Source organism: Cucurbita pepo, chromosome LG11, assembly GCF_002806865.2.
Source record: "Cucurbita pepo subsp. pepo cultivar mu-cu-16 chromosome LG11, ASM280686v2, whole genome shotgun sequence".
Taxonomy (NCBI): Eukaryota; Viridiplantae; Streptophyta; class Magnoliopsida; order Cucurbitales; family Cucurbitaceae; genus Cucurbita; species Cucurbita pepo.
In genome coordinates, this window is record NC_036648.1 from 9,196,089 (window position 1) to 9,220,403 (window position 24,315).

The 24,315-nt window shown below is 35.5% G+C and overlaps 3 protein-coding genes and 1 long non-coding RNA gene across 8 annotated transcripts in view; 2 read left to right on the plus strand and 2 right to left on the minus strand.

Moving 5' to 3' along the window:
• Positions 1–1,528: 1,528 nt before the first annotated feature.
• On the plus strand, positions 1,529–7,421 carry LOC111805415 (probable ADP-ribosylation factor GTPase-activating protein AGD14). Its single transcript, XM_023690505.1, has 16 exons — positions 1,529–1,755; positions 2,077–2,185; positions 2,430–2,491; positions 2,645–2,732; positions 2,850–2,911; positions 3,016–3,112; positions 3,267–3,716; positions 4,487–4,943; positions 5,025–5,134; positions 5,233–5,394; positions 5,504–5,608; positions 5,711–5,779; positions 6,115–6,286; positions 6,374–6,413; positions 6,797–7,009; positions 7,123–7,421. The coding sequence occupies exons 2-15, from the start codon at positions 2,087–2,089 to the stop codon at positions 6,936–6,938; spliced, it is 2,115 nt and encodes a 704-aa protein (XP_023546273.1). The 5' UTR covers positions 1,529–1,755; positions 2,077–2,086; the 3' UTR covers positions 6,939–7,009; positions 7,123–7,421.
• Positions 7,299–14,881, minus strand: LOC111805416 (probable serine incorporator). Of its 4 annotated transcripts, XM_023690506.1 has the most exons (14): positions 14,777–14,881; positions 14,573–14,695; positions 12,784–13,061; positions 12,209–12,282; positions 11,930–12,089; positions 11,829–11,853; positions 11,594–11,683; positions 11,038–11,209; positions 10,871–10,944; positions 10,409–10,478; positions 10,050–10,121; positions 9,824–9,960; positions 8,611–8,684; positions 7,299–7,816 (listed from the first exon to the last, which is right to left on the minus strand). In XM_023690506.1, the coding sequence occupies exons 3-14, from the start codon at positions 12,974–12,976 to the stop codon at positions 7,755–7,757; spliced, it is 1,203 nt and encodes a 400-aa protein (XP_023546274.1). In that variant the 5' UTR covers positions 12,977–13,061; positions 14,573–14,695; positions 14,777–14,881; the 3' UTR covers positions 7,299–7,754. The 4 variants fall into 4 exon arrangements, with proteins under 4 accessions (XP_023546274.1, XP_023546275.1, XP_023546276.1 ...); XM_023690507.1 differs by lacking the exon at positions 14,777–14,881 and having other exon boundaries at positions 14,573–14,757; XM_023690508.1 differs by lacking the exons at positions 7,299–7,816; positions 8,611–8,684 and having other exon boundaries at positions 9,864–9,955.
• Positions 14,882–21,207: 6,326 nt separating this feature from the next.
• On the plus strand, positions 21,208–23,100 carry LOC111805266. 2 transcript variants are annotated; one of them, XR_002816640.1, is made up of 3 exons: positions 21,208–21,705; positions 21,799–21,902; positions 22,861–23,100. It is a non-coding gene; the product is annotated as an uncharacterized LOC111805266 (long non-coding RNA). The 2 variants fall into 2 exon arrangements; XR_002816639.1 differs by having other exon boundaries at positions 21,208–21,902.
• Positions 23,101–23,313: 213 nt separating this feature from the next.
• LOC111804842 (leucine-rich repeat extensin-like protein 4) overlaps positions 23,314–24,315 on the minus strand; it is a 3,026-nt gene continuing 2,024 nt past the window's right edge. The window contains exon 2 of the mRNA XM_023689639.1: positions 23,314–24,307. Coding sequence (XP_023545407.1) covers positions 23,597–24,307 — 711 coding nt within the window. The 3' untranslated portion in view covers positions 23,314–23,596. The remainder of the gene's footprint in view (positions 24,308–24,315) is intronic.

Consider the following 24,315-nt stretch of genomic DNA (forward strand, 5'->3'; position numbering starts at 1 on the left):
AATTAATTAATAAATAAATAAATAAAATATGGCCAAAATATTTTGCAATGCCCAGCCATGTTAGTGCACGTGCTACTCACGTGAGAATAATTGCCAAATGGCATGCGCGGCCGGATTATGTATTTAATAAGTGTGTGTTTTATGTAGTAACTTTGGTGTATTTTATTTTGCAACTTTAAATATATACTTAGGATTTTCAACTTTAGGTTATATAAATTAAATGTAACGAATGCTTATAAGAATAAATTATTATTTTTAATAAAATTGTGAAAATACTATTTTGTCCCTGCTTCATTATGCATATAATAACGATAGTTTAAGTATATTAAATTTCTACTAATATTTTTTAACCCGAGTGAGTTTAAAATCTACCTTAAAGGTAAATCAATGTTATTGTTCATAGTTAAAATGTCAATGCAACACGATAAAAAAATAATAAAATATCCCTAATGTGTATATAATATAATTAGCAAATATTTTATAAAAAGTATAAAATAATTTCTTATTAATTTAAGTAATATTTTTGTTTCTTTGGAAATATTCATCAAAATCAGATTTTATTTATATTTTAATTTAAATTTTCCTAGAGACATTTAACTATTTCTTTCATTTTGACTTAAATATAGTTTAATTAATTAATTAAGGCAATGATTAAACGTCACGTGCCGTTCAACTATAGAATATTAATTTATTTGACCCCAACCTAATTCAAATTGTACCATCGGGGTCATCAATTTGTTTGAGTATCATATTTAAATTTAAATGTTAAATTAAATCTAATTTTTAAACTAGATGAGTTAACTTAAATGAAAAAAATTCAATTAATTATTTTAAATCTGAAATTAAAATTAAATAATTAAACAAAATAAGATTAATTAATTTAAATTTCGAATTGTGAATGAAAATACAAATACATGGACCTATTTTCGTAAATTCCCACCGCCAGCTCTTTGAATAGACCACATTGATGGAGCATCCTAGTTCTTCAAGATGTGAAGTACCTCCAACCCGAGCCCATAACTAATGGGCTTAAAGTTTCTAAATTGGGCCTGATGGGCTTCAGTTACCAATTTGTCAGATCCTTTGCCGACTCGTCGTCATAATACTTCATCTGTCTCCATCCAGTTTCTGACATGTCGACCCATTTGTTACGTTCGGCGCAGTAATAATGACCAAAATGGTAATTATAGGAAAAATAGAGGGCAAATAATTAGACGACAGTATCCATTTCGATTTGACTGTCACACCAATTTCGACAAAGGATGAAGACTAACAGTCCAATGCCATGGAAAAGTCGGGCGCGCGCGCGCGAGAAACGTGGGAACAGGATAATTACTCTACACCCGAGAACAGCGTAACATACCCCAGATCCATTCCCTTTCTCTCTCCTCCGTTTCTTCTTCCATCTCTCTTAAGTTTTTTAGGCAAAAGCAGGAGCAGTTTTCTTTCAGCTCTTAGCTGGCCGTAGATACCGATACTGAAGAAAAAGGACCTGCAACTCTCTCTCTCTCTCTCTCTCTCTCTCTCTCTCTCTCTCTCTCTCTCTCTCTCTCTCCGTTTTCGTACTTACTTTGTTCATCAGCTGTTGGTGGATCGATTGAGTTTTATCGTCAGCTTGAAAGGCTGCTGAACAAGAAGAAGTAATCGTGGTTGTCTGCTGATTTCTGTTCGTTTCGGTTTTCGTTTCAATCTTCTACTTGCCTAGGGTTCTACGGACGTTATTATTTCTGATTCTACTCGAGTTCTTCAACTGAGGTGAGGTTTTATCTTTTCAGATCCGCTGTTTTGATTGTTGGACTGGTGGTTGTTAAATTGAGGTTTTGTTTGATTGCTAAAAAAGGAATGTATATTTGAAATCGTTGATTGTTGACTTCTCCAGTTATGTATTTGAATTTCTGTAAGTTTGTTTTTGAATTTACTGCTCTTGAAATGAACACTGGATAAGACGTTGTATTCACGTTTTATTTATATGTTTCGTGAAACTTATAGGTCATGCAGTGATTTTGGCCATTTGAGCTCTTCTGTTTGGAGTTTATTGCTGTTTGTTTTGGCTAACATTGATCTCAATTGATGTAGGTTGACACATATGGCGAATCGAGTGAAGGAGGATGAGAAGAACGAACGGATTATTCGCGGTCTTCTGAAACTGCAGGAGAATCGCCGGTGCATCAACTGCAACAGCCTGGTACACTATTACTACCTTTCTCTCAGTGTTTTCTCGAGCTAGATATCACGTAGCTTCACTATATGAAGTTAAATATTCGTTTTGCTGTATTGAAATTTCAGTCGTTCTTTTGGCCTGCTCTCGATTTAGCTTCTTTGAGATCTTAGTTCCACGAAAAGAAGTTAGAATGATCATTTAGAAGTCACAAGACCTTTGGTTGTAATTTTCACGTGAGATTCAATCAATTTTATTGAAACACTTGCAGGGACCACAGTACGTCTGCACAACTTTCTGGACGTTTGTTTGCACAACCTGTAGTGGAATACAGTAAGTGCATCTTTCTTATGTTTGGTTCTTGTATTTTCGATTTTTCCAAAGACACGCAAATCAATGGTCATATATTTCATTAGTCTTATGGAGATACTTTCTTGTATCTTGTTCATTTAATTGATAAAAACTTATTTGATTTGACTAAAATAGCCGCGAGTTCACACACCGAGTAAAATCAGTATCAATGGCCAAATTTACTTCTCAAGAAGTTAGCGCTCTTCAAGAAGGAGGAAATCAGGTACATGCTGCACATGGATGGATACTTTGATTTCTCAGAGATTCACCTTTACACTGTTAAGAATCATGATTTTCTTATATTTCTTTCTTTTTTTTTTTTCTATTTTCAATTTCAAAGCGTGCAAAGGAAATTTACTTTAAAGAGTTGGATCCACAACGTCATTCTTTTCCTGACAGCAGGTCATTTTATTTTACTGTTTTTATCATTATCTTTATTATTTTTAATGCTATACCATTATGTTAGTCCAAATGGATGTCGTTCTGAGAGAAACTTTTCCTTCCAGTAACGTTATGAGACTCAGAGACTTTATCAAGCATGTTTATGTGGACAGAAGATATAGTGGCGATAAAAATTTTGACAAGCCACCTAGGGGGAAATCGGTGAGATGCCTCAAACCTTCTTTTCTAATTTCTCTGAGATATATCTGAAGTTGAACGCAGTAACTTTTATCACTTGATTGTTTGGATTTTATTATTTTATTATGATTCTGCACACAAAGTGATCTTAATAGAATTCCTCTGTGATCTTATACAGGGTGAGAAAGAGGACTTTTATGAAACCAGGAGAACAGATACATATCAAGGTGGTTCTAGAAGCCCACCATATGAAGACCGCCGTTACAATGAAAAGTCTAGTCCTGGGGGAAGAAACTTTGATGAGAGAAGAAGTCCAGGGTCTGATCATGATAATCGGCAGTTTGGTGATTTTAGGAGAAGTCCTGCTCGTCCTGAGGTTGTAAGTGATTGGCGTCGAGAAGATAGGTTTGGAAATGGTAAAAAAGTAGAAGATGGAAGATTATCTGATGGAGATTCAAAAATTGGAGGCAGGTCACCTGAGCGACCAAATGACCTGGATGCTTCCAGTCCCCCCATGGTGCGACCTGTTAGGGATATTTTGGGGGAGAACATATCCCCACTACGTGTAATTGAACCACCAAAAAGTAGTGGTAGTAGCAAGGTTGCTGATAGCTCGGTGCATAAGCAGGTGAGATTTTCTTTCACAAACTTTTATATTCATTGCAATTGTATATATGTTTCAGATTGATATTCTTATCATATTACCCTTTCCCCTTTTATTTATGTTTATCTGCATGATATTTTTCATTAATTCCATTGTCATAATCTTTCATCCTTCTGAGGACTGGTATCTGTCCATTTATTTGAGCTGCTGGGTTTAATATTGATCTCATTTAGTCTGTTTCTTGTTGTCTCAGTGAGAGCCTTTTCTATGACTGGTGTAAAGTTTATATATCTACCTAATTAGACGTTTTGGACTTCATTGTAACAAATATTACCAGGTTGTAATATGATAAAATGTGGGAGATTTAAGTTTACCATATTATAAGAGTAGGTGGAATGATTTAGATATTTATGCTCAGTACTCAATTCCCATGGAACTAGTTTTAGTTAGCTCCTCTTGTGAAATTGATTTATATATATCATCACATGATAGGGTTTTCACGTGAGAAACCTTCACATGCAGCAACTAGGGATCCTCATTATCAATTTCAGGATTTTGATCTGTGCCTTACTCTGCCTCTCTTTTTTTCCATTCCCTCATAATATTGTGCTATTTGTTGCGAGCTTTTGTAACATGCTACTTGTGAACCTGTGGATGTTAACACATTAACTGCCATTCCATCTTTTAGTGATTGTTAGTAATTATCATTTTCCATTGCGTTTACTATTGTTCTCTTCCATTGTTTCTGGAGTAAATTGTATGTGAACTGACACCATTTATTATTTAAATTTCAGAGAACCGCTTCTTCCAGTAGCTTAGGGTCCATCAGTGAGAATGTCGTTGAAACTAAATTGGAACCTTCTGGAAGTTTAATTGATTTTGATGCAGAGCCTGAACCTATTACTTCAGCAGTTCCACAGCCACCACAAAGTTCTGCTCCACAATCTGTAACACACACAGCGAACTCTAAAAGCGACAACAATTGGGCCTCATTTGATGTTGCCCCACAGGCACCTCCTGCTCCTGCTAATGTTGGCACATTAGAGTCTGTACTTTCCCAATTGTCAGTTTCAGGATCACATGCTGCTACTGGTGCTGTACTGACTGCACCGGTAGGCAACATGACAATGTTACCAACTGGTTTTCCTCCCTCTTTTGGATCAGGAGGGAACATTCATATGCCTCTTCCCTTTGCTGGCGGAGCACCTTCAGTTGCACCAGGGGCTGGCTTGTCAACATTTCCTCCATCAGGTGCTTCAGCAGCTGGCCCTTAATTATACTTATGTTATTAGTCCATATTGCTAAAAATGCTTTTCATATTTTCTGGTGCAGGGCAATGGTCTAATATGCAGCCACAGACACATTCTTTATTTCCTGGTGGTAATTCTCAGTCTGTGGGTCAACAGTTTCCACCATCAATCGACAGATCCATCAATCACATGGTTCGTTTGTTGAAGACTTGCTTGCCTTTCTATTTTTCGATGGTATTTTGTTTAAAACAAACTTTATTCGTCTTATTTCTTCTGGTGGTTTCTTGTAGCCATGGAATCCTTCACTCTCCGTTAACTCCCAAGGACCTCCAAGTAATCCAGCAGCACACACACCCCAAGATTTTTCGACCCCTCCGCAGGCTATAGCCTCTGGTGTACCACAATCTTCTGCACCCGAAGTAAAGCCAAGCGGGAGAAAAGAATTGCCAGCCGTAATTACTTTTCTCCCCTTATCTTTGGTGTCCCATTAAGTAATTATCTTTGGCTTGTGTTCATCTTCTTGCATTTTATTACAACTGACAAGTTTCCAATCATCTGCAGGATCTTTTTGCGTTTAATTACTCATCCTACCCTGCACCAGTTCCAGGGTGGCATACTGTTCCGCCACACCACATGGTATATGCAATGCCGTATAATTCTGCAACGGTATTCTTTCTGCCTACTCTTGAGTTTGGTTTTTTCCTTTTGGGTATTTTCATAACGATATCCACGAACATTTATGTCTCTAAACTTCATACACTTTTACAGCCCGTCCCAAGTTTTCCACAATCTTCAACATCTACAAATCCATTTGATCTCAGCCCCGAACAATCTCAGGTATGTTGATGTTAATTTTTACATTTGGCCTTTTTTAATTTATAAAGTTGGCTGTGTAATCTTGTCACAACTGGGTTAGCATATTGATCTGCTCCTTGTGCATGAATTCACACTTTAAAATTCTAGTACCTTAAATTCATGCCTACTGTTTTGTTAAACTTCCATACTTGCTTCTGTTAACTTTTATTTTTATTAGTTAATAAATTGAAGTATGCTAGATTTTTCTTGGTTTATTCACTTGTTAATTTAGTATCAAATCGATATTAAAGTATGCATCTTGTTCTTTATTTTCTTCAACAATCTTACACGGACCCCTGCATTCACTTTTTATGCAGTTTCCTTCCATGGCACCATTGCCAAATCCTGGGCAGCCTGCATCAAATTTAACAACTACGCCCGGCTACGGTAATCATCCCACATCAACATGGATGCCACACCAGCCACCATCTAACTTACTGCAGCCGCAGTTCCCTCCCCAGGCGCCACATGCATCTACAATGCCTTCAGGTAAAATGATCTCGTCCTTTTTAGCATGTCGCACGCATTTAACATCTACAATGGTTGATGTTCTAAAATTCTGCTTTGATATCTTAGGGCCGCCTTATATGGGACAGCAAGTAGCCCAACCTTATAGGTAATTTGCTGTTTTCTTTTCATAATTTATGCATACTGGAAAGGAAAATCTATTGCATGATAAAAATACTTTACATCCTGTTTGGTAACCATTTGATTTTTTGTTTTTTGATGTTTGAAAATTAAGCTAATAAACAATACTTCCACCTATGAATATTCTTTGTTTTGGTATCATATCCGCTTTTAGTTTTGAAACCTAAACATAGTTTTTAAAAACATGTTTTTGTTTTTGGAATTTAAGTTGAATGTTTTCTTAGGAAAGGCAAAAACTATGGTAACGAAATTGGGCGAAAATAGGCACGATTTTCTAAACCAAAAAACCAAATAGTTATCGAGTGGGACTGGACTTGCAAATACCAAATGAGTTTTTGCCATATGTTTCAGGCATCCTGGACTTGGCAACTACGGTCACGAGGGAGCCGCTCATATGTACACAGATATGGGCCAGCAGACAGCCGTTAGATTCTCAACACCCTCTACTCCGAACCCTTTCTCATCCACCACCGGAGGTAACCCATTTGGCTAGTGGGAGAATGGAATAGCCTGGCATTGTCTAAATTGGTCTCGCCAACAAATCCCTCGGTGAAAAAAGTTTTGGTACTCATTGCAATGCTCTTGTCATATATATATATATGTTCTGTTAATCAGTGAGATAAAAGAGAGTCAAAATTATCTTTATTGGCACTGTACATTTTGTTTGATGTCCGAAGGGGGAGATCGATCTTAAGGAAGAAAGAAAGAGAGAGGAGTCAGAAAATATAGGAGGCTCAAGTTCAACCCAGATTTGCATCAATGGAGGGGCCCACAACTATTTCTCTAGGCTACGATGGTAATTTTAGGTGTTAGTAAGGGTTTCTTTCGATCGGGTTATTTGTTTTTTATTTTATTTTATTTTATTTTGTTAATTACATAATTTGTTCATTGTTGTGAGTTTATGATATATAAGCTGTTGTAGCAGACACGGATCAAATTGCAGGCTTTGCAGCGACGGTTCATCTGTTGAAATTCATGTATGATCTCTCTTACCTCAACCATTTCAGAAAATGTTTTTAAGTATATTTGATTAATTTTCTTATATACATTTTTCTACGCTAATTTTATTTACTTTTATTTATATTCTGGAATCTTCTGATTTTATAATAAGGTTATATATTTACAAAATGAGGTTAATGTTTAGAGGACTACAAATACATATATTTTTTTTTCCTCCTTTCTCCAGTCATCAAAACAAAATAAAAAAAAAATAGGGGTTTTTGGAAATTAGATGTATTTTGAATTTTGTGGGCAAGGAATTTGAATGGAGATGGTGAAAATATTTTTGAGGGTCGGTTTTGTCATATCATCAAACAGCTCCAACTACCATCTGCCTGTTCTTCCATATCACTGGAGCCACCAGCATCCATACTACAAGAACAAATAGAGTTTATTCACTTCTTTGGGGTGTTTTAAAATAGATTTAAAGATGGGTTTCAGTTTTCAAATGTCGATTTCAAAACCGAGACTAGAAAACAGAAGGGTCTTTTTTTTCTTTGTTTTTAAGCTTTTCTGGTTTTCTATTTTGTTATACCAAACCCATTTGATAAACTATCTTTCAAGTTTTCAGTTTTTGAAAAATAGATCAAAGAATGTTATGTATTAGAAATTTTATTATAAAAACAGAATATGTATTTTTATGTTTGAGTTGTAAAAATTTGAAACACAACTATGAAAAGATAATTTTATTATAAAAATAAAATGTGTGTTTTTCTTACTGTCATAAGAAGAGAATTGTAAAAATTTGATCGGAGACTTTCAATTGTTCTTGAAATTAGGCATCTAAGTTATTGTCGAAAAATAGCATTCTAACATGTTTTAATAAAGAAAATCTAGGCAAATTATTTTTTTTCCCGAAAATTAGATTTTACAATGTTGAAAACAAAGAAACAGAGAAAATCAAACATCTTTTTCAAAGTAAAATAGACATAAACATATGTTGGGGAGAAATAGTGAATTGTAAAATAGATCTTTAAGTCAATTTTGCAAACTAGAGCTTCAATTTTTTTTTTTAAGTAATAAATTTTTTTTGCTATTTTAGTTTTGAAAAAGCAAATTTCAAAATTTAAAAACATAGATTAACAAACAAAAACATGGTTTTCAAAAGAGACAATTTTAAAAAACGAAACGCAAAAACCACAAAGGGCATCAGAAAAGAAACTTACAGTAAACACAGACAGCAAGCCATTCATTAACAATCCTAACCCAAGTGCTTGTCCACCCGACATCAATTGTCCACCTGCAGAGTTCAAAACTGATCATCAAACCTAACTTATTCTTCAACATAAAGTCAGTCATAAGTTTAATGGGCTAGTTGGAATCTGAGTCGACGAGTGTATTAACTATTTAGAGAAGAAATATTTTGTGGATTCTGAAGTCACAAGGAGCAAAGAGACAACATTTAGTGGCATCTAAAAGCTTGGTTATTAATAGTGCAAACAAAGATAAAGACATGGAACTTAATGAATTCGGATTCGTCAAGTGAACTGCTTGTGTTCTAAAAGCAGCAAGATTTGGTTGCCATTAAGTCGGTCTTTGTCTTAATAGCATCAAAAGATGAAGAGGTGTTTGTATAAAATCATTTCTTGAAACGGTTAGGAACCACCATTCTCAAAATCATTTCTTGAAACTGTTAGGAATCACGATCCTTACTTATAAATTCATGATCTTCCACTATATTAACTAACGTGGAACTCACTCCCAGTAATCCTCTACAGAAACAAATATTATTTTTTTTCTTCATAACATATGTTATTAAAATATATGATAAATTATCAAAAAGTAAAAAAATCATCTGTTAAAAAAATATCTATAACCTTTTTAAACTATAAATTACTCCTAAAAAATCGAGTAGAAATTATTTTATAATTTTTATTATTTAAATAATAATATTTTTATATTATCAAAATTTATTATTATATAAATAATAAATAATTGATTAAGGTAATGTAAATTTATTAAAAAAAATTATCACTAAATATATATATATTTAAATAAAAATAAACATTTTTTTTTTTTTTGTCAAAAACAATTATTAGAATTTCCTAATATTTTGAGAGGATAAATATGAAATTCATTTTTTCAGGGAGGTAAAAAAAAAGAGAAATCTTTTGTTTACTCAATTATATATAATTGAAAATAGTATTTTTTTTTCTTAAGTAGGCTTTTTATAAATGTTTTAAAATTAAAATAGAAATCCAAGAAAATTTTAGATTTTAGATAGAAACTAGAACTTAAAACATGTATGGAAATGATCTAAAATGACCTAAAATTTCATTCCACCTATATATATATATAGCTTAAATTATATATTATATATAAAAAAAAATCCATGAATTAATGGACAAAAAAAAAAGTTGTGAAGTGGGGGAGACGTACTTTCGAATGGGATGATGCGTATTCCAACCAATCAAAAGCATTGCAAAGTACATTGCTCCGGTGGCGAAAACCAAGTGGAAAAAACCATAGCCATAAGGGACATCATCTTCTTCGTCCTGATTGTCATCCTTCCTGAACTGCAGCTTTTATCAATTAACTTTTCTTTTTCCATGGAGGGAATAATGATGATGATGAAATAAAGCTTTATTAAGAGTGGAGAACGCACCTGGAAGCATTTGGAGTCTATTCCGGTGGAGAATGTTGCTATAACCATTGCGAGTACAGCAACGATAAAGCTCTGTCACACGCGTTATGATTGTTGAAACTTGTGTAAGAGGTGGAGAAAAATAGAATCATATCACAAAAATAGAAAAACAAAAATATATTTATGTTATTTGGACTTAATTTTCTGTCTATTGAGTTTTAGTACAAACTTTTATACCAAATCAAACATAGAATTAAATCTTGGAAAACTAAGGTATTTTTGGAAGTAATTTACAAACAGATTCTTATAGGGCTATTATTGCTTCTTTAGGAATGTATTTCAGAGCTAGAAATTGATTGAAGGAAAATGAAAAGCCTTACTATAATGGTAAGCCAATCAGTTTTTGTTGAAGTCTCTGCGTTTCTGATACATTTACCTCCTCCTGGCTCACTGCAAGTTAATTCTCCAAGTTAGAAGCATTCTCAAAATTCCTAAAACCATTATAAAAAATTATTTCAAACTTAAAGCTTACATTGATCAGAGCATAGTTCAGCTCAAGTATTATACATTTTGTCAAATGTTTGAATCTTTACTCATTAATTCAAACTCGAAGAGCATAGTTCAACTCAATTGTTACATATTTGAATCTCTATCTACTTCTAATTATTTCAAACTCTTTGAGTTTCATTTAGGTATTAATCGGAGGATAATTCGATTGAAGTACTTATGTCCTAAAGGTTAGATATTCGAATCTCTATCCATAAATTATTGAATACATACATAACTACTAAATTGACCCTTATGATGACATTGAGAGATGGGATAAAAGAAGATCATCATACCTCCGAATGGCACACCAGCAGATAAATACTATATAGAGCCCCATCAGACCCGGAGTCAAGATGCCAGCATTCACCTGTTGTGGTCTTAGTGTTAGCAGTCATACATCAAATCATTCGGTTAAAGAGAAGTCTGAGAATGGATGTGTAAAATCGAAATTAGAACTTACTTTTGGATGGAGAGAAACACTGGTCATGAGTTGGAGTAATACCAATGTCCACGTAATGAAAAAGATATTGAGAAGACAAGTCGGCTGAGGCACATACCAAATGTACATCGAAATGATCCCCACTAAACAGATGACATATGCCATTGTTGCAAGTAACATGATGTGTATTTGACTGCAAGAAAAGTAATGTCATCTATACCATTTCTCATATTCACTGAATCTTCAATAGACCAGTCTTGGTTATAAAAACACAAACATCAGTTCAGGCTATAAGAAGCAAATCTGATGTCGCTGTGCTTTCCAAGTGATAGGGGCATAAAAACGAAATTATGCCCCCAAAAATTTGTCAAAATGTCAAGAATTAAATTTGACTGTCGTATAGTATCTTCAATTAAAATTTTCAAGATTATTCTTTTATTTGAATATATAGACATGTTCATTTTTTCCTGTAAAAAACAATTCAGACCTGCAAAAAGTACTCCAAATTGTTGAGTACTTCAGAGCAAAGTCATAACTGTAATTTTCTTTTTACAATGAATGAGGTAGCGTAGCTTACCATCTGTCTGCAGCCTTGCCGGACTGACAACAATCATTCAACCATGTTATAAAGCTTATCACGCTTACAAGCTGAATCAGGAGGAAGACCCTGAAAATGGTAAATATATTAAACGTCATTTCAAACAATTGAAATCTACTTGTTAAATTCAAAATCTATTACACCAGCTTCTGAAACAAAATTTGAAAGGTTGGGTAAACTTTGAAGTAATGTACATCGACGAAAAAGGAAGTACCCGGCTCCAAAATGTGCAACGTCCCCTGCAAAAATAGGCATCAGAATTTTTTAGGTTAATTTAAACTCGTTTTTTGGGGGGAAAGGGTGGGGAGGACTGACCATATAGCCGAATAACGGTGGCAGGAAGCACAAAGGGAATGATTGTGAAGGCAATCCACAAGATAATCTTCGCAGACCACCATCCGGAATGCCAAGTACTTCTGCGTTCTCGCATCTTTGAAGTGCCAGTCGTAGAAAGAAACATGGTGAAATAAAATATCTAAAATTGACGTTAAGGACTAGATATTGACCTTATCTTGAAATTAAATTATAACTCAAAGATAGAGCTGACTCAGTGAAGTCGATATTCTGTAACGACTTCAAATATATGTAGGATACAAAGCAACCCAAGCTTACACGAAGAACACCTTCAGCACCTAGACAATCACGCGCCCCGTGACATCCTTTTAATCCTATGTCCATTCTCAACACGTGTTAGATTTCAACAATTAGTTGTAGAAGATAATGCCATGAACAAAATCTTGAAATGCAATGCATTGCCGAGACTCTAATCCACAGGCTAACTATTAAGATTTACTTTTTCCAACGCTTCGAATATATGTCTATAAATGCAAATATTATGCAGAAAACTAAAGTACATATCATTAGTTTCACAAAGAATATGGCAAGAGCAGTGATAATTAGAATCAGTACTACTAAGGATAGCAATCAAACAAACGATCCTTTCCCTCCCTAGTTACTTTTAAACATGTTCAATAGATGAAAATGGCATTAAATGATATCTGAAAGATACATGTTTCATTTAGTGGACATGAAGCTGCATTTAAACAAATATAAAGCAGAGTCGGTTGGGCTGAACAGAAAACAATGGAAATAGTAGTATCAGTCAGAAAGACGTGAACACATATCTGAGTTTAATAATCAATAAATGGTTGGGAAGGAAGAAGTCATACTTTCCATCTCCGTCAAGGCGCCACGGCCATAATCCCGGACAGCCCAAGCCAACAAATTAGCAATTAGAAACATTAGAGCATAAATATATCTTGCCATCCAAGGATTGGACCCATTGCGAAATTGGCTACACCATGTATCAACCTTGAATATGCGGCGACCCTCATCGGAGCTTCCTCCGCTGCTAGTCTCCATGTCTACTTAAGGCAGGCTACATTTCGTCCATTTCTCGTTGAATAGTGTAATCAAACTGGGTTTCAGCCCTGCTTGCTTATCTCCCCTGGAGCAATTACAAAGAGTTTAAGGAATCGCAATGACTAAGCGTAGAAACTAAAATTGTGTGTGGTTGAAAAATTGAAAATTACAGTTTGAGATCTGGAATAGTAAGTTATGAAATTAACTTTTTACTGCGTGCGTTATATCTTTTTTCGTTCTCGAGATCTGTCATGTTAAATCTATTCAGTTTGTGATGGATCAAATCAACACCATCAAATACATGTTAGATGGTTTGATTTAATTTCAAGCTTCAACAGCGATACTGTGCCGCTGCCAGACTCCTATCTAAAAAGAAATTAATTAATAAATAAATGTCACATGCGCCTTTCTGCGATCAGCCAGAAACCCGAAATTTCAACTCCATATTCCAGAAATGCTGGTTCGTCGGGATACGAGCGACAATCATCATCAAGTTTGGACAATGGATACAAAAGAGACTATTTCTTGGAGTGTAAGTCCGCTGCAGGGGAATAACTTCTACCTAACTCCTTCTCTGACGATTATACCCCCGGATTGAACTTAAATTAAGGCTACAATAAAATAAGCATGAATACTTTAACTGTCAGCTGGGTAATTGCATCTGTGTGGGCTCGGCTCTAGGATCCAAGGCAAGTTTCTCAACGCAGTACTGTACAGGCATGGAAAAGCAGGCACCGCAGAAGACCAAATTTGAAGCAAAATGATTCTTGGTTCCTCGGTTTCCCTACCGATGCCATTGCTTTACTTCAAATATATATCTCGATCAAATTAGTCTCCGGAAAGGCGATCTTAACATTTTTCAGGATAAGAACTTCTTACGAACTGTGACCGTACATCGTTATCTGATTGTGATAAACATAGATCCGATCGCCTTAGAACCTTTTTCTTTATTCAGACTGAACAGGAAGGACGACTAAATAGGATAGGAAGAAATATCTACCGAAGAACCTTTTCGTTGGCCGGCAACGGAGAGTAAAGAAAGAAAGGAGAATAACTAAACTTCTCACAGAGGAAACCAACTTGACGAAGAAATGCAGCATCGGTAAGAATTAGTTCCGATTCCATTTCAAATACACGATTCAGATACCAAAATTTCAATTGCAAATACTAAAACGATCCAACACCACAAAACATTTGCAGTCAATCCGAATACACATTTAAGAGCGAACAGTAACAAAACATATCAACTAAAACGATCCATCACCGCAACACATTCGCACTCAATCCGAATACAGCGAACAGTTACAAAGCATATAAACTAAAACGATCCATCACCACAACAATTTCGCACTCAATCCTATTACACAGTTCAGAACAAACATTTATCGAGCATATAAACTAAAACGATCCATCACCACAACAAATTCACACTCAATCCGAGGACACATTTCAGAGCGCACAGTTATCAAGCATATAATAATCAGCAGTTACCTCATCAGAAAACAAAGCTTAAACAATTAAACGAACTATCCGAAGAAGAAGAAGAAGAAGAAGAAGAAGAAAATGCTGGAGGAAAAAGATGAAGAACATACATACCTGCAACGGAGTCAGTTACCGAAGTCGAGATCAGAAGATTGAAGAGATTGAAAATGTCAGTGCAGAAGGTCTATCTTCTGCATAAAATCTCTCCGGAACGAAGAAAGGAAGCAGAGAGAGAATCTGAAAATTTGTTTAAAGCCTTTTAGAAGTTGAATTATGAAGAATGAAAGAGAGAGAGAAAGAGAGAGAGATTGCTTTTACGGAGGTTTGCTTTGCGGTTCTTTGCTCTGTTTCTTTTTCCCGCCGTAAGCTTCTGTTTTCGCTTCGCCCTCTCCCTCCTCGTGACGTCCCACCTTCTGAACTAAATTTCAGCTTTAAACCGAAAAAGCGGCTTATAGTGCTTCGTGAATTTATACTTCGAGTTTATTTTCTTCCTCAACTTTTGAAATTGCCTATTTGGTCCTTTCAACTTTTGAAATTGCCTATTTGGTCCTTTCAACTTTTGAAATTGCCTATTGGTCCCTAGCCTTTTAAATTTATGTTAAGGGCTCTCCTCTCATAAATTTTAAAAATTTTAAAATTTTAAAAATTAATTAATATAGATTTAAATTCTTATCTAATTAAACTCTAAACTTTCAATTTTTTCATTTTTATAATTTTCTTATTAATTTCTTTTTTGATATTTATTATTAAAAAAAAGTCACACTCCACAAATTAATTTTTCAATCTTAATTCTTTGAAATATGAAATTAAAAATTAAAATTTTAACGAGAATTACTTTTTAAAAATGGCAAGGAACACATTTTGTGATTTTTCGTAATTTGAGAAGAAATCGTTCACGTCGCAGCTCCAGTAGAAGTAATAACAATCAAAGCCGTAGGTGGGTATTAAAATAAAGGGGAGCACCTTGCTATCATGAAAACGCCAACTGTTACCATAGTAGTTGCATGAATCAAAGCAGATACTGGAGTGGACCCCTCTATAGCATCGGGTGACCAAGTATGTGATCCTATCTGTGCAGATTTCCCAGCAGCACCAATAGGAAGCGAAACTGATTGCAAAATAAGGAAAATCGGTCACATTAAAATTACCTTCTCGAGAGGTCCGTTTGATATCAAAAAATTGCTCAGCAAGACAAGTGGGGAATGCTGGGGTAAACCAGAAAAGTTTGAGTAGAGCCGGATCTAAATGTTGGCTAGGTAAGCGTCCTGTAGTAAGAGGATCTTGAGCATAAAATCATCATTTTCACAGATCTTGGGTGACTCGTCGATAAAATTGATGATTGTTCATATTAATATATTGAAATAATTTTGAACGATGACGAAATTATTTAATTTCGATGGAAACCCGAGACCGAAACCCTAAGTTACTTTGGCAAGCAAAGGTAGTGGATGAATGTTGGACCCAAAGCTAAGTTAATTAAACACAATAATAACGTTTCTAAGCAATAATTGAAAGATTGAAAAGGGAAATTGTGGTGTTGTTGTCAAAAGTGGTGAAATATTATTAAGAAGACAAAAAAAGAGTCAATAATGCTCGAAAAGAAAATGGCTTTTTCTATATAAGGGTATTTGAGACATTTCATGTGATGGTCTCAATCGAGGACAATCTCAGCTCTATCACTATCAGGTCTCTACACGATCTATTAAAAGGCTTGTCGTGAGTTTTGTCAAGATTATAACGTCACACGGTGTGAAAAGTACGATCATGACACCTAATATTAGTCTTTTGAACAAGGGACTATAGTGCTTCCATCAGTATACGCTACCGTGGGCACGGATGGTTGTCACACTTGTGTACTCTAATTTCTAGTGAGCTGAGTGATCAATGACTAGCCACGTTACTGAAAACCTAGGAATAGCTGATTTTGAGCCACAACTATTTCTTATAGCTGTCAAGGCTTTTTCGGGGACTAGCTTACTTCCCATTACTCAACAAAGGCTTCCCATTGTCCAGTTCTTTCTGAAATGTGGGATCGTTTTAGATCGTCCCCAAGCAGCCCACTCCCAACCTTCACTCACTCGTCAGGCTGCATCTGAACTACAGTGGCTGAAATCCAAGTCTGAGTCTCGGGCTGGCTGCATCAGGGAGGGGTAGAAGCAATGGATCGAGTGTATAGATTCAATTTCTTCTCGTCCTAGGGATCATCTCTCCTAATCATCTAATACTGAAGTTTCCTATATTGTAACAAGTCTTCCTGTCTTCCTTGTATGTGTGTCCCTCTTCCACGTGTAGGCGTGATTGAAGGTTGATTACATTGAAATAATATTAAATGTAATTTTTTTAAAAAATGATAAGAATATTTCACAAATAGAAAATATATATTACTAATAGCAACGTCTCTTTTATGTAAATAATTTATTATTTCATATTTTATTTAGAATTAGGTCATATTCATTTTTATTTATTAATGAAACAAAATTAAAATTAAAAAATATATAAATTTTAAAGTTCATACATTAAATTTATAATTTAACCCTTAATTCTCGTGGCTTTCCATTTGTGGGTTAATTGAGTGGTCAAAGAGAGAAAAAGACAAGAAAATAAAACTAAGGAATCTTTTTTTTTTTTGCTGACTAATTTCTTTTATTTGACTATGACCCTTTATCTTTTTATTATTTAATATTTGCTCCCACAATTTATTGGGCACGTGCAAGCACGTGCTTGCTATTCGACCCATACTTTTAAATATATTTAGAATGTTTAGTTTTGTTTTTTCTTTCACTTTTCTATCTTTTTAAACCATTAATGTTGTTGAAAGCGAGAACTGGTCTCTCGAAGGTTGTCTCAGTGAGATTAGAAATCATCGAGCTTAAACATCGAGAGATGGTTGCCTTGATGTAAGAGAGACCATAAGCTTTGACTTTTAACGACACTAAAGTACTACACGAACACAAGTTCAACAGGTCATTCTAATGGAAAAATCCCGATGAAAGTTTAAATTAAAAAAAAATCTTTATCTAACTACCTTTCAGGGTCAAACTAGGTATACTTAATCATCGCCTACCATTTGAAAGTCCGAGACTGAGAGACAAAATCTTGGACTCATGATCAAAGAGCGGAGAGAGAAGGTAGGTGGATTCATCAAATGATGCACAAGCGAGAACAATTACCGTGCAAATGATGCATAGTTGCAAACACCATACAACAAACAGGCTTTGGGCTTTGTCCTCCGTGGGCACTGGGTTTGGTTCTAGTTTCTTCTTCGTTCTTCTCTTTTTAAGGTTCTTGAATTGGGTCGGGTTGATCCAACCATCTGCATTTTGAACTTGAACCTTAGTTAAAAAAAATTTGACCCAACCCAACTCGAAACTCAATCTAATCCAATCAAACCTTATAGTTCGGATTGGGATTGGGTCTGGTTGTATTCTCGGATTCTCAGGTTAGGTGTACACCCCTAACTCGATGTTCTCAATAACGTAGCTATTATTACATCATCATTAAAGTATGTTGGAATTTGTGAGTATAAAATAAAGATTAATTGAATTTTTAATAATGAAAAACGTATGAGATTGTGGAAATTAAAACATGTTAAGCAGAAAAGTAAGTGGGAGACAACTCAACTTTGGAACAAACAATCAATCATGAACACAACATATAATCAAATATTTGTACATATTGTCAGACATTTTTTCTTTTTATTTATTTATTTATTTATTTTTTCCATTTTCTTATGCAATTGTCGGACTGTTCCGATCTGATTGTCGTCCCGGGTGGCCGACATTAGAGCTGGTGATCTCCATTTCAATCCCAAGGTTCTTCGCCTGCTCTTCATTCTATCTTTTGACTTTTGACTTTTTATTTATTTTTTTACAAGAGATTAAATTGGTCTTTTATTTTTAAATTATTTTAATTCTAACATTATCCTAATATAAGAAGCTGATTACGAGTCGATGTATTGGTCCTAGCTCCACATCGAGGGAGTACGAGGGGGTGCGCGGGTATGTGGGGGAGGGGCGCGCGGGAGCATGTGGGCAGCCTTTTGGATTGAGGGCCTGTATGGCACGCGCATGCTCGGGATTTTATACAATTGGGCGCCCATAGTCCAACCTATGCATCTTTCTCGTTAACACCCAAACTCACAATAATCCAATGCACCCATGTACTCGAGATGATCTTGCATCAAAACCCGTAAAAATATAGGAATTCAAGAAAAATCCTAGGGAATGATTTGGGCTTGGAATTGGGCCATTTTGAGTTTTAGGTCAAAGCCCATATCCGCATCAAAAGCCCAAAGTTTTTTGATACGGCCCGTCTATGTCTGCATTTAAGATTATTACGAGGATTAAAAATATTTGATGTGTTACGAAGATTAAAAATATTTGATGTTTGTGAGTGAGGTTAGTGATGTATGAGATTTGTGAATATTTAATATTGAAGTTTTACAATATTTTAGTTATTTTTAAAAGTAACTAAAAAAAATTTAACCTATTGAGTTGTGATTTTTTTAACATTCTAAATTAAAATATTATATTTAAAATAATTCTAATCGCTTTGTTTAATTAATTTCTACCGGTAAAAAATTCTATAAATATTTTATAAATTAGGACAAAAAAAAAAGAGTAAATAAGAGTCAATGCATGATCCTCGAGACCTTAATGTGTCGGTATACAACTTAGATTCTGTTGAACATTAATGCAACCGTGCACAAGTAGGTAAGTGTTTCGAGACAAAAAACGAGTCCTTACCAATAATTAAATATATCCTCACCAACTTTATCGACACGTTCAAATCGACAATATTTTCAAGGATACGTTCATTAAACCCTTCGGTCCCGTACTCGTCGAGATTTTGAGCAACAAAATTAGACCATGGGGTATAGATTCATTGGCTAAAATGGTAGTGCCCAAGTTGTCTGATATCTTAAAAACATTCACATAATTTTGAAAAGGAAGAAGTGCAACTAAGATATTATAAAGTACATCAAAAGATTAGTAGTTCACAACTGCTCAATTATTTTGATCCCATGAAACCATATAATATTAATTGGACGGCTCCTTTGTTCCCCTAACAACTTTAGGCCCATGAATAATTAAATAAATTAATAATAAATGCTTATAATTTCCTTTAGTCAGCTAAATATCAACTCACGACCCGACCTCGATTAACTACATAGTCATGAAAAATAGATTTAACCTTTGTTGGATGAAAAGAAAAGTCCGCATCGGCTAATTTAGAGAATGATCATGGGTTTATAGTCTAGGAATACGGGAAGCCCAAAGCAAAGCCATGAGAGCTTATGCTCAAAGTGGACAATATCATATAATTATGGAGAGTCGTGTTCGTCTAACATGGTATCAGAGTCATGCCCTAAACTTAGTCATGTCAATAGAATCCTCAAATGTTGAACAAAGAACTCCAAAAGGAGGCTCCTCGAAGGCATAGTAAAAAATGACTAAGACTCCAAAAGGAAAGGAGTCGAGCCTCGATTAAGGGGATGCGTACTTTGTTCAAGGGTAGGTGTAGAAAAGTCCACATCGGCTGTATATAGGAATACTATCTCCATTGGTATGAGGCCTTTTGGGGAAGCCCAAAACAAAGTCATGAGAGCTTATGCTCATAGTGGACAATATCATATTATGGTGGAAAGTTGTGTTCGTCTAACATGGTATCAGAGTCATGCCCTAAACTCAGTCATGTCAATAGAATCTTCAAATGTCAAACAAAAAACTTCAAAAGGAGGCTCCTCAAAGGCATAGTAAAACATAACTAAGACTCCAAACGGAAAGGAGTCGACCCTCGATTACAGGGAGGTAAAAATCTAATTAGGTTAAATTGAATTTATTTTTAAGGGGAAAAAAGTGATTAAATGAAAGTAATTAGGGATGAAAAGTCAACCAACCACCAAAGTGAGTGAGGCCGAAAGAGCTAACAGCCCATGTGAAGCACTCATTCATGGAGGTCCCATTTGCATTTAAATCATACCTTTTTCTTTTGGTGGTAATAACATTATTTTTTTGTCCATTTTTATAAATTATTTGAATTTTAAATGAAAAAAAAAATAAAAAAATATCAGAGATTTATTACACAAATTCAAAATTTATAACATTTTAAAACCAATAATAATGATGTTCATGAAACATATATATTATATAGTTTAATAATGAATGATAACTATAGAGTAGTTGCCAAGCATTAATAATGGCAATAATTAATCTCTTTTTAATCAATATATTTAAAATGATTATTTGAAAAATGTGAAAATATTTCAAATCAATTAAATTAAATAGTTAAATTTACATTAATTCTTTTTATTTAAATAGTTAATTCTCAAACAAACCTCCTTTTAAATTCATAATAAAAATGTAATAATATTATCAATCAAATTATTTAATTATCGAGTTCAAACATATAAACTTATCAAGTCATTAAACACAGTTATTTACTGTTTATGATAATTTACTTATATGTCATTTACCAAATACAGCTTTACTATGTATAACAGTTGACTAAGCTATACACCAGCCTCACATAAATTAATTTATGCCCACAACTACGATCAATCGTCTGATTAAAAATTAAAAATAATAATTCTATCCATTTAAACTCTATTGATTCATACATTTACCCGTAATTTGATACTATTTAATTAGAATATTATCACTCAAATAGCTAGAAATAACAATAATTAATTCACTTGTAAAATAAAAAAATAGTAATGATAATATTTATTGCATTTTCTTGTACAGGAATTCGTTTGAAAGATTTTAATATCTCATAAAGTGGATCGTCCTTTTATGCTTGAAGAAGCACACAAGGTCTGAAAATGGAGGGCAAAGGCAATGAATTTGAGAAGAAACCAATTCGTGAGAGGAATCTATAATACAGTGAACTTTTGCCTTATGGCATACGAAACGATGCAGAAATTCAATTTTCTCAGTCTGGGCAGTGAAAACGACGAGACCCAAGACTTGATAAACTAAAGGAGGGGCGTGCGGCAGTTAATTTCTCAGATCTGTCGGATCCTCTCATGGTGGATTCTGGATTCAATTCAAGTTGCAGAGAATCGTAGGGCCATGGAAAACGATTCTCGCTTTTTTTATAGAGCCTGCTTCAGAATCTAAACTAATCTTGCAGTGAATTAGTTTTCATTTTTTTTGTAGTGCTCGGAAGGTGTTCGACGAAATGACCGACAGAGTTTGGTTGATTTATCTGTGCGGGCAGGCGATTTTTGTATGTGAATTCATCAGGTAGTGCAGTAGTTATAGGGTGGATGATCAGATTTTTAACAGATTCCTTGTGCTCGGAAGGTGTTCGACGAAATTACTGAATGAATTTTGTAGATTAAGGTGGACCTGCGTGGGCAGCACTGAGTGGAGTCTACAGACTAGGCATGGAAAATGAAGAGATTTGGCGTGTACGTCACTTTCCTCTCAGTAAGAATAAGGTAACTTCTTTCTCTATCTATCCAATTCTCAAAAGAAAGTTGAAAAAGCAGACAAAATTGCACCAATCAAGGGGCGTAAAAATGATGCGTTTTGGATGAAAAAGTTCCCTGCTAGGCTACCGACTCGTGTGTGGGACCAAAATTTTTCAGAGCTCTGGAAGATGACAAAAGGGGGAAAAAGTACACCATTATAATTTTTTCCCCCAAAAGCTTTTGATGCATTGGGAAAACAACGGCCTAATTCTCAAAGAACGGCCTTTGTAACAGTTTTAAGCTCATCACTAGAAGATATTGTCCGTTTTAGTCTGTTACATATTGGTTAGAGAGGAGATTCTTTACAAAGGTGCAGAAGACTCTCTCAAAGAGACATGTTTTAAAATGTGAGGCTGATGCCAATATGTCATGAGTCACTAGTGTTGGACTTAGGCCATCACAAATGGCATCAAAGCGAAACAATGAGTGGTGTGCCAACAAAGACACTAGCCTCTATAGCCTCTAAGGGAGTGAATTGTAAGATCCTATATCAATTGGAGAGGGAAACGAAAAGTGTGTGGAAACCTCTCCCTAACATACACGTTCTAAAACCGTGAGGCTAACGATACTTAACAGACAAAAGCAGATATTATCTACCAGTGGTGGACTTGAGCTATAACATGCTTAGACTAAGCCCCAACTACGAATTCTACTTCACCCACCTGTGCACCTGTGCAATTGTTGAACTAAAAAATCTCGACATCTATAATTTGATGTAACCCGTCAACCAGACTTGGACAAACTCGACAATTTTCAAGCTGGAATAGTCAAGCTTGAGGGCTTAAACTGCTAGATTGACCAGTAAAATTGATATGGACAGGAAGAATTATTACTAGATCAAACAAAAAAGAAGTTAAGGGGTTGATGTTGATGTAAATTTGATTGAATTGAAAAGAACTCTGCTTGTCTAACTCTCCTTGAACAGGGATATGAATGAACAGGTAGACACCCAGTGAGGTTTGATGGAAGCCTAATGAAAAAGATTCACAACAGGAAAGCAGAGGATTCTGAAGATGAACAGACAGCAACAACAACAACAACATTCAAGGTAATATAATCTGAATTCAGACACTCTGATACAAGTAAATTGTTCATGATTATACTATTAAATTGGAAAACAAAAGTATAATGAAGAGAAAAATAACATGGAAAAAGAAGAAGAAAAGAAAAAAAAAAAAAAAAAAACCCCANAAAAAAAAAAAAAAAACCCCACAAACCAGAAAGGCAGCAGCAGTAGCAGAAACTACTGCTTTCCCATTGTCTCTATACATACTTTTTTTTTTTTTTTTTTTTTTTTTTTTTTTTTTTTTTTTTTTTTTTTTTTTTTTTTTTNACGCTTCTCTGCCATTTATTTCACAAATTCAAATATCCATAACAATTCAAACAAATAAGAAGAGATTTTCCCTCTTACCTCAAACTCTCTGTGTGTAAACAAGGGATGTTTGTAAGAGAGAAGAACATGGCATGGCCGCTTTTAAGTTGCAGAAATAAATATAATCCTTAAAAGTCTATATTATTCTTCCTCAGAGGAGGAAAAATAATGGAGATTGGGAAACTTTTAGTGCATTGAAGAAGATTTAAAAGAGGGCATGGTGTGGATTTCTCCTTCTTCAGTGCTTGAGTTTGAGGTAAGGTTAGAGGAGGAAAATTTCTCAAAAGAATCAATAGTAGGGTGGAGGTGGGGGAGAGGCGTACGAAACTCCATAGATTGGTGGTAGTGGGCCTTCGTATACAGGTGATGGTGGTGGTGATGCAGGTGGTGGAGGTGGAGATGGTGATGGTGGTGGTGGGGGAGAGTAATAGACTGGCGGTGGAGGTGAATGGTAAACTGGGGTGGGAGGTGGTGGTGGTGGGGGTGAAGGAGATGGCGGAGGAAGGTATTGGATTGGCGGAGGTGGTGAGGGTGATGGTGGGGGTGGGGGTTCATGATACTCAATACATGGTGGCGGTGGAGGTGGAGGAGGCTCTATACACGGCGGTGGTGGGGGCGGTGAATAGACTGGTGGAGGGGGAGAATAGACAGGTGGAGGAGGTGGGGGAGAGTTTGGTGGTGGCGGTGGGGGTGATGGACGTACACAATACACCNAGGTGGAGGAGGAGAGTACAATGGCGGCGGAGGTGGAGAGTTGGGCGGTGGTGGTGAATTGTAGTAGTAAACAGGTGGGGGTGGTGAGAACAAGGGAGGAGGAGGTGGGGGAGAGTTTGGTGGTGGCGGTGGGGGTGATGGACGTACACAATACACCGGTGATGGTGGGGGAGGAGAAGGCGGTGGAGGTGGTGAGGGTGATGGCGGTGGGGGCGATGGTGGTGGGGGTGATGGTGGAGGCGGGGGTGGAGAGTAAACCGGTGGGGGCGGAGAGTAAACCGGTGGGGGCGGCGG

Bases quoted from the DNA above. Each gene is read 5' to 3' on its own strand.
- LOC111805416 (XM_023690506.1), bottom strand. From the start codon at position 12,976: ATGGAGACTAGCAGCGGAGGAAGCTCCGATGAGGGTCGCCGCATATTC. The intron at 10,122-10,408 runs GTAAGGCTTTTC...CGCGTGTGACAG, and splicing joins CTGATTGGCTTACCATTATA to AGCTTTATCGTTGCTGTACT. The intron at 7,817-8,610 runs GTAAGTTTCTTT...TTGTTCTTGTAG, and splicing joins GCTTGCTGTCTGTGTTTACT to TATGGATGCTGGTGGCTCCA.
- LOC111805415 (XM_023690505.1), top strand. From the start codon at position 2,087: ATGGCGAATCGAGTGAAGGAGGATGAGAAGAACGAACGGATTATTCGC. The intron at 5,395-5,503 runs GTAATTACTTTT...AATCATCTGCAG, and splicing joins GGAGAAAAGAATTGCCAGCC to GATCTTTTTGCGTTTAATTA. The intron at 6,287-6,373 runs GTAAAATGATCT...TTGATATCTTAG, and splicing joins TGCATCTACAATGCCTTCAG to GGCCGCCTTATATGGGACAG.